The sequence below is a fragment of the Phasianus colchicus genome, chromosome 7 (genome assembly GCF_987193195.1).
Source record: "Phasianus colchicus chromosome 7, bPhaCol1.hap1.1, whole genome shotgun sequence".
Classification (NCBI taxonomy): Eukaryota; Metazoa; Chordata; class Aves; order Galliformes; family Phasianidae; genus Phasianus; species Phasianus colchicus.
The window spans coordinates 23,734,870-23,749,879 of NC_143442.1; the positions used below are offsets into that span (position 1 = coordinate 23,734,870).

Consider the following 15,010-nt stretch of genomic DNA (forward strand, 5'->3'; position numbering starts at 1 on the left):
AAAATTACTGTATGTGGAGAATAGTTGCCCAAATTACATTTGTTTATCAAGTGCATTGTTTTTTACACTGCAGTGTGACACTTGTTAATTCCTAAAAGAAGTAATGGTGTCTAATTTGCAGATGGAATGAGCATTTAAATTGTGTGGAGACAACTGCATTACAGGTATACTATAATTAATATGGGAGTTTAAATGCTCTTTCTTTGATGTCTGTAAAAGGTCCTTACACTACATTGGAAAATGGAGTTACTGCTGGCATAAAACAATCTCTGGGCAAGAAGCGCTGTAATTAGTGTGAAAGTAGGTCATGCTTAGGAAAATCTGTGTAAAATACAGATCTCAGTGGAAATAATTACAGAAAACTTGATGCTGTGGTGTGAAGTTATATACTGCAGGTTGAATATAGTGGCTCTGCTTGCTGTTCTGGAGCTACATACTAACTGACAGAAGGCTTACTTCTAATTATGGAGCACGTGGACCAAAGCTGCTGGTTAAATACAGGGGAAAAAAAGAGAATAGCAGCTAGTTATAGTGCCTGCAAAAATGAGGGGTTGTTTGTGTGTTTCCTGCTTATTTTCCAAGATACTGAAATTGTAGAAGCATAGCAGAATTTGAATCTGGTTAAAATGGAAACTCCCTGTGATTTTCTGTTTTGGCTCTGTGTGTGTGTGTGTGTGTGTGTGTGTGTGTTGATAACAAACTCAAATAAAATTGAAGGAATTTTGAAGAATGCTTATTTCTAGGAATCTACCCTCGAGTATTAAGCTGGGGCTCCTCTCTTGCAGAGATGACTTAGTTTATCAGTTGCTCACTCAAGGACTGCAGAACGCAGATGCAGAGCTTGGCCCCTCTGCAAAAGGGATTTGAATCCCACTCTCAATCTGCCAATATTGTGTTTTTTTTCCAGTGCCATGGTAACAGGAGCAAAAGGTTGTGAAAACATTCTCTGCCAGAAAAGTGAGCAGATACAGCTCCGGGGGCACACAGGGAACAGATCTGTTGAACAGGAAGGAGCTGCTTTTGTTCAGCACTTTTTAGAGTGAACTTTTACTGACTTTGTGCCACTTCTTTTTGTTGAGGCTGATGGTTAGTTTAGTTAGATGTGATGCTTGACTCTTTGATGGCTGGCTGTCACTGAGCGTCACTGCCACCTGTGGCAGAGCAGTAGTGCAACAGAGGTTGGCTTTAAGCAGTTGGCTGTGAGCATTGTAGACAAGTTGTTTGGCCTGTGTGATGCATCTGCTCCCAGTCTGGTAAACCCTTCCAGTGGAGGCGAGGAAAAAGACCTGCTGGTTGTGTGCACTGCTGTGATTTTTCAGTTGGACAACAGTGTATTTGTGTCTGGTCATGCAATGAGGTACAGGTGTGCATTTTCAGTCATAAGGCTCTGGCATACATGACAGTGTAGCAGTGGAGGAGATGGGGACTTCAGCCTTTGGATAGTTCTGCAGTAAGCAGTAGAGGCTTTCCATCATTTTAAGACAGAGGGATTGGGGAACTTTTTGTGGGTAGAGGTAGGGAAGCCTCTTGTTTTCTCAGTTCTCTTGTTTGTGTTCAGCTGCAGCTCTCCGAGGCTCTAGTAGTCAAGCATATATTTTTGGGTGGTGGCAGCGCCTCTGCTGCCTTAGAGAGGAATGCTGTATGTTTTCATACTGTTGTGTGAGGGCTTCTTATTTTGATTTCTATTTTATTTTGAGAAGTTTGTTGTTGTTGATGATCTGTCAGCTTACGTATCTGATAAATTTATTCTTTTCTGTATGTCCAGATTGGTAGCAGCTTTAAAAAGTACTAAATAATCATTTCAAATTATTTTCAAGTTTAGAGTTAAACCTTTCCACAACGATCAGTTGTCTAATCCAAGCGCACTTATTTACTGGAAACGGAAGAGCACTCATGCAGATTCTGGCCCATGGTTAGTTTAAGGCCTGTCTTTCCAAAATGGCAAACTCTTGTCACTGCTTTATTTCTCTTATGGCATTTTTTAGCCACAGGCACAAATGTGGTTAATTTAAAATATGATAACTTTTGCACTGAAAACACTGTGGGGCGTGTTAATGTGATGAGGAAGTAGGTAGGGACTGTGGAAGCCAGCTGAGGGACCCGTGTTCCTGGCTTGGCTGTGTGAGCAGTTGTGAGCTAATTTGTTGTGAGCAGGCAGCAGTGGCTTCCAGCAGCCTGCTCCTGGGGCTGCTTACATCTTTTACAGTGCCCAAACACGTGGCACTCTGCAGCACAGCTCTGCAGCCGGATGTAGGCTGTGGTAACTGATGTGGTTGTCATCTCCACCTGCCTCTTTTTTGGGATCTGCTGGCTGAATAGTGTGTATATCTTACCCTTACATGCTGCAATTACGCTCTGGCAATTACAAGCTGTTCTGCCATCTGACTAATTACATAGGCTGTAAAGTATGATGGTGGATGACGTGGCTGTGTCCTACTTAGCTTTTCTTGCTATGAGATTGTAATGTCTGGCAGTGGACACTTGGAAGCAGAACCTGCTTCTCTCGCCACAGCTCTCTGCTTGTGATTAAAAAATAAAGCTCTTAGTTGACCTCAGTCATCGCCATGTACTGAACCGATGTCAGAATTTAATGTTGAGTGGAGCAACTGGCAAAGCTGGGAAATAACTGAAACGTTACATAAACTCTTTTGTACTGGATAAGGTTTTGGGAAAATAGAAATGAAATAGACATCCTTTCTTAGAAATGGTTGATTTTTGTCAGATTTCTTGAGAGAGGGGAAAAAAACCTGCTCCGCTGATAGTGCTAAGAAGGAAATAGTATGAATAACATTTTCTGCATAGTGGAGTGTGATTGTGGTCTGACTCTAGTTTGTTCCAAATTCTAAGGCCACTTTTATTCTGAAAAGTGATCTTTGCAAATGTTGCAATGATGTTTTTATCAAGTAGCTGTAAAATCAAGTTTGAGCTGAATTGAATTAATCAGTGATTCTTACCTGTATGCTCATTGAAAACTAAAGCTTCCTCAGTGAGTGAACAGCTGTAGGACAACAGGTGCATGAAACAGAGGAAAGCCTACAGAGCTTTGCTCTTTTTTTGAGGATCTTCGCTCAACACATCTGTGTTGGAATACTCTCTGATGGCAACAAATATGATGAGCTCATACTGATATTAAAGCTCAAATTGGCCTTGTATTTGGAACTCTGATAACTATGTTGCCTTATGAAATAGAAAATTATCCACTTCTGTCAGCTGTGTTATTGCTGAAGGGCTAACAAAGTAAGAGGAAGGATTCACTGATGAACAAAAAGAGCGGTTACGGCTTAAATACACACGGAGAATAGGTTTCTGTTATTGCTGTTGCTTCTCAAAGAAGAGCTATGTTTGGTGCTGTAAGACAGTTACTATTAATATAGCTTAATATTAACTGTATTTCAGATGCAAATGCATCTGGATGCTAGCATGCTGTTCAGTTTCTAGCGATAAGTCATTTTATACTATATTATTTATGTGTTGAACAGCCTTGTCTCCTAGATTTATATGAATGCAGCATACTGAGGTTGTTTGTTGGTTTGTTTGGCACAAACAGGACTTTGGCTCTACTTTCAAAGAATAGGAAGTTGCGAGTTTTGATGGGAGCAGGACATTTGCATGTGAAAAGCTTGCTTGTGACTGTGGGAAAATAAATTCTAAATTTGATCCTGGTGTCATTTAAGGGAAGCAGAGGACATTTATTGCAGTGGTGCTGGTGGCATAGAAACAGTGGTGTAAGTGATTAGATGTCAGGGAAGCTGTGCTTGTTTGCGGCTGTCATTTGTTACCTTTTCTTCTGGATGCAGCAGACTGATAGTCTTGTCAGAAATTTCAAACTAGTGGGTTAGTGCTGCCCTTCCTGGCAGCCTTGAATGCAGTACATATTTTAAAATGTTTTCTCATTTCAAGGGCTGGTTAGGATTGGTGTATCGTTTCTTCCTAGCTACTAATCAAACTTATGTTTTGGGGCTTAATACCAATGATTCAACTGCAATAGAACCAGAAGATTTTATCTTAATGAGAATGACCTGATACCGACTATGACAGCTGTCTGATTCTGAGTTTCAACTAGCTTAAAAGTTAGGAAGTCATGTTTTTGATCAAGGAATTCTAATAATGCTTAGCGTATTATTGAATGTTTCAGTAACCTGAAAAATGGAGCAGCTGGGTGTCAGAGACTTTATGAATGTACAAATAGTAAATTTCTCAGCTGGCATGCTTTTTATTAGTGTTCAGATAAGTTAAACTAAATTATCATCATTTAAATATAAAAATGGAAATAACCCTGTTTGTATTTATAATCATATCAGTGGAATGACTTTGCATTTGGAAATGGCTTTTCTTTTTTAAACATTGCATTTATCGCTTCCTTCCTGAATGTTGTTTGAATGATAAAATCTAACGATAGGTTTTATTATATTCTTAATTATAAAAACAGTAGCTACGGTAATTACGAAGTTTAGCCTAGATGCCAAAGTTCCTCATACAGCCTTTTAATGTACTCTAAATTACTGTGTGATCTCAGATCAAAAGGTAATATGTTTGATTAGATGTAGAATATTCCAAGTTCACAGTGCAATGGCAGTGCTTTTGTGGAAGTGTATGCATTAGCAAGAGCTTCCCACTTGCTTATGTTTAACGTTTGCTTGTTTCAATGGGTGTACAGTGCAAGTAAATGAGCAAGGTGGCTATCACCTTGTTTTTAAAATAAGCATGTAAATGTTTCAGTAGACTTTTTGCTAAAATAATGGTAACAGCAATATTTAATCTAAGTGAGTAAATATGTAGAGAAAAATGTGTATGGGTAGAGAGGAATAATTCAGAGATTATAGGATTACAGTTGACAGAAAGGAAAGAACTTCCCCCGACTCCAAGTACTTTGGCATTCTGGGTCTACTGAAAAATAGGTGAACTGGATTTCCTTCTGTGTTCAATGTACTAATAGAATGTGAGGTTACTCCAGAACATCTGAAAGGGAGACACTGAAGTTTTCTATTTGTTCTATGTTATCAATTTTTTAAAGAGTTTTGGAAGATCTTAATTTGTTCTGTCTATTGTGCCTCTTCTGCTTTTTCATACCTGTTCCACCTTGCAGACCAACTATGTACAAACTGTGAGATACGTGCATTTCCTATAGGAAATAGGCAGAGCTGGTAATGAAAGGGTAAGGGATGTTCTTTATCAAGTATGTGTTTATTGAGGTAGTTTGTTTAAAACAAAACTATTATATTTTTCACTGGCAGTTACATAACTTTTTGGCATGATTCTGTGTTGTTATTGGATTAATGATGCTCAGTTTTTTCCTCCATCACTTTTTCTCACATACTGAAGGTCCTTGGAAAGCACTTAGATAGACTAAGCAAATACCATCTGGGCAGTTGAATAAATGTGTGTAAAATATTTAATTACGTGTAGGGCACATTTTGTTCTGAATAACAAAAGCTTGTTGAATGAACTCTGTTCCTGCAGCTTTTGTTTTTGGGGTTTCTTGAAGCTGATGCAAATTAGAGAGAAACCTGAGGAGTTTTGCGTGCTGGTCATAGACAAGTGCCCCTTTTGGGTTTTAATCAAGGGAAGCCACAGCTGTCATATTGATTAAATGCAAAGTCATCTTATCCTTGACTTGTCACTGTTATGTTTTTATCCCATGTATGAAGTATGAATTTTCTTTCACTAGCCAGTCTCGTTTTGAATGATATCAAGGGACGCTGTGTATATTGGAGAAGTGATTGTGAGATTGTGGGTGCACTTCAGTGTAGTTAGTCCCATATTACAATACAGAATCTCAGCTTCTATTTTGATACTGAAATACAGTAGCAAAGCATTACACCGTGAAGAGAATTTCCCTATCCTTAATTTAAAAATAAAAAATATTAAGCTCAGAAGAAAAAGTTGAAAAAAATTGTCACATTGATCTTAAAGGCATCAACTGATGTTGTGAGAATTGAACATGGTTTATCAACTCACAGGTCTAAACTTTTGGGCTCTAATAACAGAATTAGTTATGTAAGTCTTGTTAGCCCAGCTGAAAATTTTGCACTCCCAAGCTGATTATGGCCAGTGGTTGGATAACCACAAATGTTCAATAGTAGGGGAGAAAAGATAGCTGCAATGGCCAAATAAGCTACCCATGTCTTTTAGTACTTCTTGTGATACACCGCTTTCAGACCTCTCTTAATTAGCTTTTCCTTGCTGTCTTTCTAAACTTTCTCATGGTGGCATTTCTTGTTTTATCTAGTTAGATTGATATGGAGTAATCTTACTGTAGTGCTCGTGTTGCCTCCATCGTTAGTTTCCTTCTAGTATTTCTTTCTGCATTAGAAGCTGTGCCTTTATGCACAGAACATTCGGGTTCTTGCAGTGGCCTGGCAGGTTTCGTCACTGCTCTGACTGATCCCACTTTGGGCTGGGAGCGTGCAGTAAATTCTCAGGTGTTTTCTAGTCTTTCCTTTTTGAGGTCTGTATGCATTTAGACTTTCTTTTTACTTTCATATAGCTTAATTATGTTGACATTTTGTATACCATACTGCATTTTTTTTTTCCTCTCACCTGCCTCACACTTTCTGTTCAATGTTATTTTTTTTCTTCTTTGCGATTGTTATACTATTGCTTCTGTAGCACAAACGTTGTATTTCTCTAGGCAGGAAAAAGGCCATGGAGAGGTTTAATTCCTGAAGGAAAAGGACATCTTGTATAGTCAGCAGTCCAGGCAATTTTTTGTTCAAATCTGCTAATGTGGTTGTGCTATGGAAATGGAAATTTCAGGGTGGCTTGAAAAAGTGGTGCATGGGCACTGCATCCTGCAGTGAAAAACGGTCAGCTTTGCACTTGCTGCTGGTTGAGTTTCATATCCTTTCTACTGCTAGCGGTTTGAGTTGTACACACTAGTATTTAAAAAAAAAAAAAAATTCTGGTGAAGATTTGTATTGTCATTCCTGAAGAGTGTTAGGCTTAGTTTGGACTTGCATATTGAAGTGGTAACTATTAATGACTTTTTCCAAGCATGTACCGTTGCACCTTTGCTGACTGAATTTGTAGTCTAGGTTGTAGCTCTAAGGCAATCCATCTCATGTAATATATCAAGCTTATAATTTTGTTTTGTTTTTCAAGGAAGCCAAGCAGTATATTAGTAGTGGGTGCTTCCTACAAACTGGAAACTTTTTCCAGGGATTACTGGGCAGCGTTATGGCTGGGGCCTCGGTGCTGGGTCCTGCTCCTGCTGCAGTGGGGCCAGTGGCTCTTGCCAGCAGGTGGCACATCCTCCTTGCAGAGCTCTGAGTTGAGGGAAAGCGAAGCTCTCAGGGCTGAGAGCTGCAGGGAGGTACACTGTGCTCTGTGGGGGCTGCCTGGGGTGAGCTTTGTGGGGGGGAAGAATGCTACCAAGATGGATGCTGAGCTGCTGCGTGCAGATTGGTGATGGCACAGCAAACATCGATGATCCAGAGGTGGTATCTCCTGAAGGCTGTGTCTCCTGATGATCCAGCTGTGATGCTCAGATATCTTCTTAGCATTGCTTGCGAGGTGAAGCTGAAAGTTCAAGAAAGGTTCAAACTTTGCATCGGAGAACTGGGGACTCTGTATAATGGCATGTGGAGTAAATCATATTTGTTCAGGTTATCAGCCAAACACCAAAACATGGCTCTCAATCAGAAGGGATTTTGTGCGTATAATGGATCCAGATGTTTGTAGGTTTTCTTCTGAGAAACCAGTTCCTTGTTAAAAGGGTGTAAATGGAAGTGACTTGAATTTGAGTATTAGGTGTACATCAGTGGAAGAACTAGCTTGGAACTTGGATTTATATTTGTACCTCTTGAAGCAGTAAAACCCTAGCAGAGGCTCATAATTTCTAAAATGATAGATTGCTTTCCTTTTGTTCTCAAACACTTTGGCTATTAATGAAGCAAATTGTGCTTGCTGGCTTCTACTCAGCTATTCTGGATGTAGAGTGTACTAATGTAAATCAGCAGTTTCTGCTTCTATAAATAGACTTTGGTAGCAGCTGCAGAGCAAACCTGACACGCTTCTGGTCATTTTTATTATTGCCATTCAGAAGTTGTTTGAATAGCTGTGAAAATGTCCTGTGGTGTGTGTGCTTGCTGGTGTGGTATGAGCAGGCTGAGCTGAGGTTACGAGTGGGAAGGGAGCACGTTTTAGATGCTGATGGCGTGAGAGTTGATGCAGAGAGTTCTGTATTCCTCTGTTTGGGAGTCCCTAAGCTAGGTTTGGAACTCTTCTACATAAAATATACGTTACCCTGATGGCTGAAAGTCAGTGATTCTTAAATGGGGTTTGGAGACTGTACTTTTCTAAGGCTTTATGGCTAGATGTGAGCCATTACATGCGTCCTTGCTTGGAGACCATCATCATATTGTGCCCTGAGAAGGCAAAATATGATGATGACCACCCCTTCCGCAGTCCATAGGAGCTCTGCCGCTGCTGTCCTCGTTTTGGGAAGCAGAATGGAAAGTGGCACTAGTGGGGTCAGCAAGGAGGAGGAGTGTTAGCAGGCTGACCATTGCCATGACTGGACGGACACATGAGAGTTTGCGAAGAGTACTGAATATCTTTGGGCATTTAATTGAAGTCCTATGTTTGTGTATGTGTTGTGGTAGTGGTTTTTATTTATTTGTTTATTTATTTATTCATCGAAATCTTGCTATTCCTTGAAATCTTAGTGCAAGGTCTGATGAAATACTTTGTGCTACAAGAATGACTTTCCTATAATAAAGGTATGGTTGCTTTCTGTGCCGCCTTAGAGCACATGTTGTCAAATGGGTAGTAGATTCAGCTTGTGCCGAAACATACAGAATCACTTTAATTTCCCTCTCTAATAAAAGCATGTTTCTTGAGTCTTGGTACTCAACCTGTGTGAAAAATATATAAAGGAAAGGAAATTGTAAGATAGAGTATTACAATGGCAGGTGGGTGTAGAGAGCACTTGTCACCTGCTATTTTAGCAACAGCATCATTGGCCTATAAGGAGGATAAAGATGACTGAAATGAAATTCACTGTATCCCTAACCCTAGCAAACCAGGAACTGAATTTGATTAGTGTCTCATTTGTGTGTTTTACCATTGGATTAAGCTGTATTCTTTATGCTGAGTTAGGTTCTACTGATGTTAACTAATTCTAGGAGAAACACTTTGAGGACTAGGCTTTTAGCTCATTAATTCTCATGGTATTTGAAATGAAATATGTTCTTATATATGGATCTTCTGGTTTGACAGCTTAGATATTTTAAGTGCTCTTCTACTAGAATCGTAGGTCAGACTAATTCTTTGCAGAAGAAAATACAGAGTGAAAATGATCAAGACATTCAGGAGAACAACAAGAACTTATGTGATTCCATTCACATTTGAATTTACCTACCACTTCAAGAGAACAGTAGTAATTAATTCACAGTGGCTAAATGCCTCCATTTTTAATGACCATTTGTGGTAATAGTGGGGTCAGTATAATTGAGGGAGATGAGGAATATGTACAAAGTTTAAAAGGAAGCTTGAATTCTGTAATAGGAACATTTTCTAGTCTCATTGGATAAACAAACTAAATCACAGCTATAAAGAGCATTAAGTATTTTGGAGCTTTTAATTTTTTTGTGAAAGTGTGATATAAGAAGTTGTGCTTTAAAACATTAAAATGTTCCTAGACAAGATCAGCATGTTGTATACTATCCTAATTCCTTTGATAAAATACTGAAACTGTTAACATACAAAGTTGATGTCTTTTGCGTAGTGGAAAAAAATGTAAAGGAGGAAAAATGGTAGCTTTTATGTACAGTTAGTTTGAGTTCTGTAATTCATTGTCCTATAAAGAAAGGCAAAATGAGTTAATTCCATGAATCTTTGTGTGAGAGACTTACTGAATAAACCTTTTATTTCTGCTTTCAGTCAGCAGATAAGCAGCGAGCCCTAGAAGAAACCAAAGCCTACACAACCCAGTCATTAGCAAGCGTAGCCTATCTGATCAACACTTTGGCAAACAATGTTCTCCAAATGCTGGATATCCAGGCATCTCAACTTCGGCGCATGGAATCTTCAATCAACCATATTTCACAAGTGAGACTTTTTTCCTGATTTTTCTTGTTGTCGTTGTTCTCTGTTCTTGAAATTACATAGTGAGTAAAACTCTGTGTGCAACTTACCTGACATTTTGTGAGGAAGAAAAATGGTTAGATTTAAAGTGGGGGGGGATGCATTTCTCCTAGTATTGAATCTAGGAGTGGGTGTCTGTGTGATTTTTATGTCTGTAGTATTGTGAATATTTTACATAGGATAAGAGATTATATGTAGCCGAGGTCAGTTTATTGTTTGGAGATGGGTTTATTTGTTCTGTGTATGAAGTGAAAAGCATAGGTAAACAGCTAATGGAAAATTCAGAAAATTATGTTAAGAGATGGATTAAGCTTTCCAAGTCTTGTTCATGGCTTCCTGTATGCGGTATTGAATAGCTGCAGGTTCTTAAAATAAATTTAAAAAAGTGAAATAGATAGTGGGAAACAATATTTGTCTTTTCCCTTCTCTTGTTGCTGTCATACTGGTGGCATCTGGTAAAAGCATGTGTGGCTTTTCTTAATTTGTAATGGAGTAAATAGATGGCAACGTTAACGTTTCAAGTTTGTGTATGGCTACAAAATGCCTGTCATTGCAGTTTTATTGAGCAGCAATAAAATGGTTTACTGTTACCAAGAAGCCATGTACGACCACACTGATGAGGAAGTTTTGATAGCAAATCTATAATTCCTTCTCAGTTTATTCTTGTTGGAGGTTTATATGCCCATGATGGATTAAAAAGAGGAAGAATGATGATACAGAACTTTCTGTTTTTCTACTACTGTAGAGTTACTTGGTTTTCTTACTGAACTGTAAAAAACACCCAACAAAAGAGTAAAGTATATTTTTATCAGTAGGTCAATGAGAGTGGGTGGATGCAATCTATTAACAAGAAAATGTTGTAGCATGTTCCATTATGGTTATCTTTTCTCCACCTGAAATTCGTCTTCTCTCTTGTGGATGATCGCTCTTACACTTCTCCAAAACTTGAAACTATGTTAGTGAGGTGGATTGAGATCTGTTAACTTTCTTGTGCTGAAAGGGTTGCTAAATAGATGGTGGTGGTACGCTACTTTATGGCTTCAGCCACCTCATGTGGCTGCATCTTTAGAAAAAAACTGAGAAGTTTCATTTCTTCTGCTGCATACTTTTTGTAATCCATAATTCAATTTTTTTTTTTTTACCCTGGAAAATGTCACAAGTTACTCTGCATGCATGTATGTTTATGGGCTATGTACATGCTGTGTCTGTATGCTGTGTATTTCTGTTAGGATGTCAGGAAAAAGTTTTTTTACGAAAGAGTGGTGAGGTGCTGGCACAGGCTGCCCAAAGAGGTGGTGGATGCTCCATCCCTGGAGGTGTTCAAGACCAGATTGGATGGGGCCGTGAGCAGCCTCGTCTAGTGCCAGATCTGGAGGTTGGTGGCCCTGCCTCTGGCAAGGGCGTTGGAACTTAATGATACCTGGGGTCCCAAGTCATTCTGTGATTTGGATGTGTGTGTATATAATTCTGTGTGGGTGGGTGGTGGGTGTGCCATGTATACAGTTCTTAGGAGGTTAGTGCCAGCTGACAGGTATTTTGGCTATTAGAGAGCCTAGCATGGAATACAGAATAAAACTACTTGAACTCAGTGGATTTTCTATTTTATAGAAATGTACATGAAGTACATTTGTCACACAGTTTCTGTAAAGCAATTCTGGGGAAAGGTTCATGGCATTTTTAATTTTTTCCTTCTGAGAACCTGGATTTTATGCAGGTTGAGATGTTAGATTGTGTGTTTTTGTCTCTTGTACAAAAGGGATGGTTACTAAAAATGGAATGCTAAGTTACCAGTACCTGGTACCTGGTGCCAGTGTTTTTTAACAGCTGAGCCTCGCAGGCTGCATTTGTACAACCAAGCAAAATTAAATTTTTCTGATTTTTTTTTTTTTTTTTAATATCTCTGTAGAATTGAAAACAGAAGGTTGTTTTTGTTGCCTTTTTGTATTATCCATATATAGGATGCTCCCCATATCTTCATAGAAGAAGTAATATCAGAAGAACAGACACTTACATGAAGTGTGCTGGTCTTAGGAACTTAAGACTAAGTTGTATTTAATGCCCTCAGAAATGGGTCCATCTGACAATACTGATGTTGTGTTATATTCTCTCTTAATTTCAGTAGTTACTTTTCTTTAGAAAATTATTTTTGTTACAGTTGCTATGTAATAAATAATTTCAGTTCAGTAACTTGGACTATACTCCTGGAACCAGTCAAACCTGTGGAAGATTTCTTCCATCTTTTTCTTTGTTGTTTGTCAAGTGACATTAAACACTTTATGGTATAATAACACCTCATGGCCAAATTATCTTTTCTCTCTGACTTGAAATGATATCAGTAACATATAACAGATTGGTAACTACCATCTGCTCACATCTGGCAGTGCATTACTGCACTAATACTTTGGTCAGTACGCAGTGAGATTTAAATTTAGAAAACACTAGTTCAAGTTATGATATGTAGTTGTGTAGCCCTGCTTTTAATTCTCATTCAAAATCCGGTATGTGCTCCAAAGAGGGGAGCAAAACTGTTTGGGTTTTAGTAAAAAAAAATAAAAAGTAATAAAATAAAAAAAAAAAACACCCACAAACCGCAACTTTTTCAAAAGTACTTATTTTGCTTAAATGTAGCTCAAACTCGGAGTCACAATGACTTCAGAGGATAAAGTATTCTAGTTCTCCGTTCATACGTAGAATGCAAATTTATGTCATTTTCTGTATTTCCTTCTAAATGTCAACTTAATCAAAGAACTGAGACGGAAACTGATGACCGTTTGTGGATGTTCAAATTGCATATGGGTCCTCAATAAGGAAATCATTTTAATGAGAGTGATTTGAATCCTGTTGGTCTAAAATCTAGATTATTTTGTTGTAGTCTGAAGGCTGATGAATCTATCTGTTCTTACTTGCTTTCTTGATCTTTGTCCAGTAATAGATAATATGCATTGTTTTATATTTGAATAATTTCAATCCTAAATACAGATCGTCTGTATAAATGTTTAAACTCATTAGAAAAATTCTGTCAAAATTTTTTCAAGTTAGCAAATGCTGTGAAACATCATCTCCAAATTCTTTAAAGTAATTTTGCAGATTTTCAGGTTTTACTATTTGTATGATTTGGACAAATTTAGTTATAACATGTTCTTAGTGAGAAAGTTGAACTTTAAAACTATTCTCTGCTGTAATTATATAAACAAGTGTTCTGTCACAAGGAGTTCAAATATAGTAAGAGTGATGTGTTGTCTCCAGTGGTGCTGTAGGATGGAGAAACTTGCTTCATCCTCTTCTTGTAGAATTTGTCTCCCACGGTGCTGTCAGTCACGAGCAGTGAATGGGTCACAGGCTGAACTCTTCTGTAGTCAGCACATGATGCTTGGTTGAACTGCAGCAGTGTGCGTGAGCCAGGTGGTCTCTGCATGGAAGTTCCCTTGGATCTTCCACTGAGCTGTCGGTAAGGCTGGTAACTGTTTTCAGTTGTCTTTTTCCTGTGAATTATATATAGCCAGACTTTTCTAGAAATGGCAAATTCTAAGAATAGACAGACTTCTCTGAAAATGGCAACACAAGTCTAATTTTGCACAGTAGATTTTACCAGTTAATTGGGTAGGTAGCTCTTCAGCATCTTTATCATTACGACCTCTTACTGTACAGAGTACATTTAACTTCTGTTGAAGCAACAAAGATGTTACATTTCTGATGTCAGTTTTTCATTTTAAAGTAATAGTCCAGTTTTCAAACGAATTTGAAATAAGATAGTTTAAGATATATTAAAAAAAAAACAACTCGCCAAACAACTTAGCGTCATTGTGCTTAAGCAGCCTTTTCTCAGAAGGTGTTTTTAAAGTGTATTTTAAAAGCCCAAACAGACTGACAGTATGTTGAAAATTGAAAAGTAGGATGTTTTGAGTAGAGGAAAAATTGAAGGCTCTGGAGACTTTTGTTTCTGAAGTTTGACAGCAGATTGGGTTTCCAATGTGCTAACTTAATATTCTGGGAAATTTCATTCATAGCAAAAAAAATATTTTTTAAAACTCTGACTTCTAAGTAAAGTGGTGAATAATATTTATTTTGTTTTTCTCCTGAAGTCATTGATTGCCTTTTGCAGATGTTATGGAGGGTATTTGAAAAAATGGTAATGATGAGTCTAACCTCTAATGAACTTTCTATTATGTAAATGCTTTTGCCTAATGGAGCGATGGGGAAAAAATGTTTAACCCTGTCAGGAGTTAGACATTTTTTATCAGACAATAATATTTTAAATTATAGAAGTACAGAGTATATCCCATCTGCTGCTCCTGCCAGACTTCACAAATTTGGTGTTCTGCTAATCCAGCTATAACCCCCAACAATGAAACACACTTTATTTGTCATATTCTTGGAGTTTTTCTGAAGAGAATCATTTGAAATTGATGCTTCTCAGTAGAAGTTTCTATATCAGTGAATAAACATTCTTTTGACATTCTTCTGCCTCACTTAAGGGATTTATGCTAGTTCTGGAGACAATAATTATCTCTGCTGTAGATAAATATTTTGATTTTCTTTAGTAGCAGGTTAATCTTTGTTCTTTTTTCTACTAATCAAATAGCTTAATGTTCTTTTCAGCTATTATACAAATGTCTTAAGATCTTATAATTCCAGTAGTCAACTAATCAAGAAAATGAATTTCTTTGAAAAACCTTCCAACACAATACAATTTGGGGTACGTTTGCCTGAAGTGGATGTGTTTAATGGGCTTAGTCATCCCATTGCTGCTAAAGATAAAGGAAATGTTCTGAATCATAGTGCAAGAGAACCCCTGTTAGATGAGCTTCAGGTTGTAATCAGACTTTGTTTTTTGTCGCTTGTTACTGAAGTTGTGCCTCATTTATCACAGTAGTCATTAAGGAAACTGAATGTTCTTACAATTCCTACTTAATTATTAATAAAC

The 15,010-nt window shown here is 37.9% G+C and overlaps 1 protein-coding gene across 16 annotated transcripts in view; it reads left to right on the top strand.

Moving 5' to 3' along the window:
- ABI2 (abl interactor 2) overlaps window positions 1-15,010 on the top strand; it is a 59,487-nt gene that overhangs the window by 13,422 nt on the left and 31,055 nt on the right. For all 16 annotated transcript variants that reach the window (XR_016468315.1, XR_016468317.1, XR_016468314.1 and 13 more), the window contains exon 2: window positions 9,883-10,050. Coding sequence is in view for 3 of the 16 variants with exons in the window: in XM_031601317.2 (XP_031457177.1) it covers window positions 9,883-10,050 (168 nt within the window). In the remaining 13 variants the exon portion in view is untranslated. The remainder of the gene's footprint in view (window positions 1-9,882; window positions 10,051-15,010) is intronic.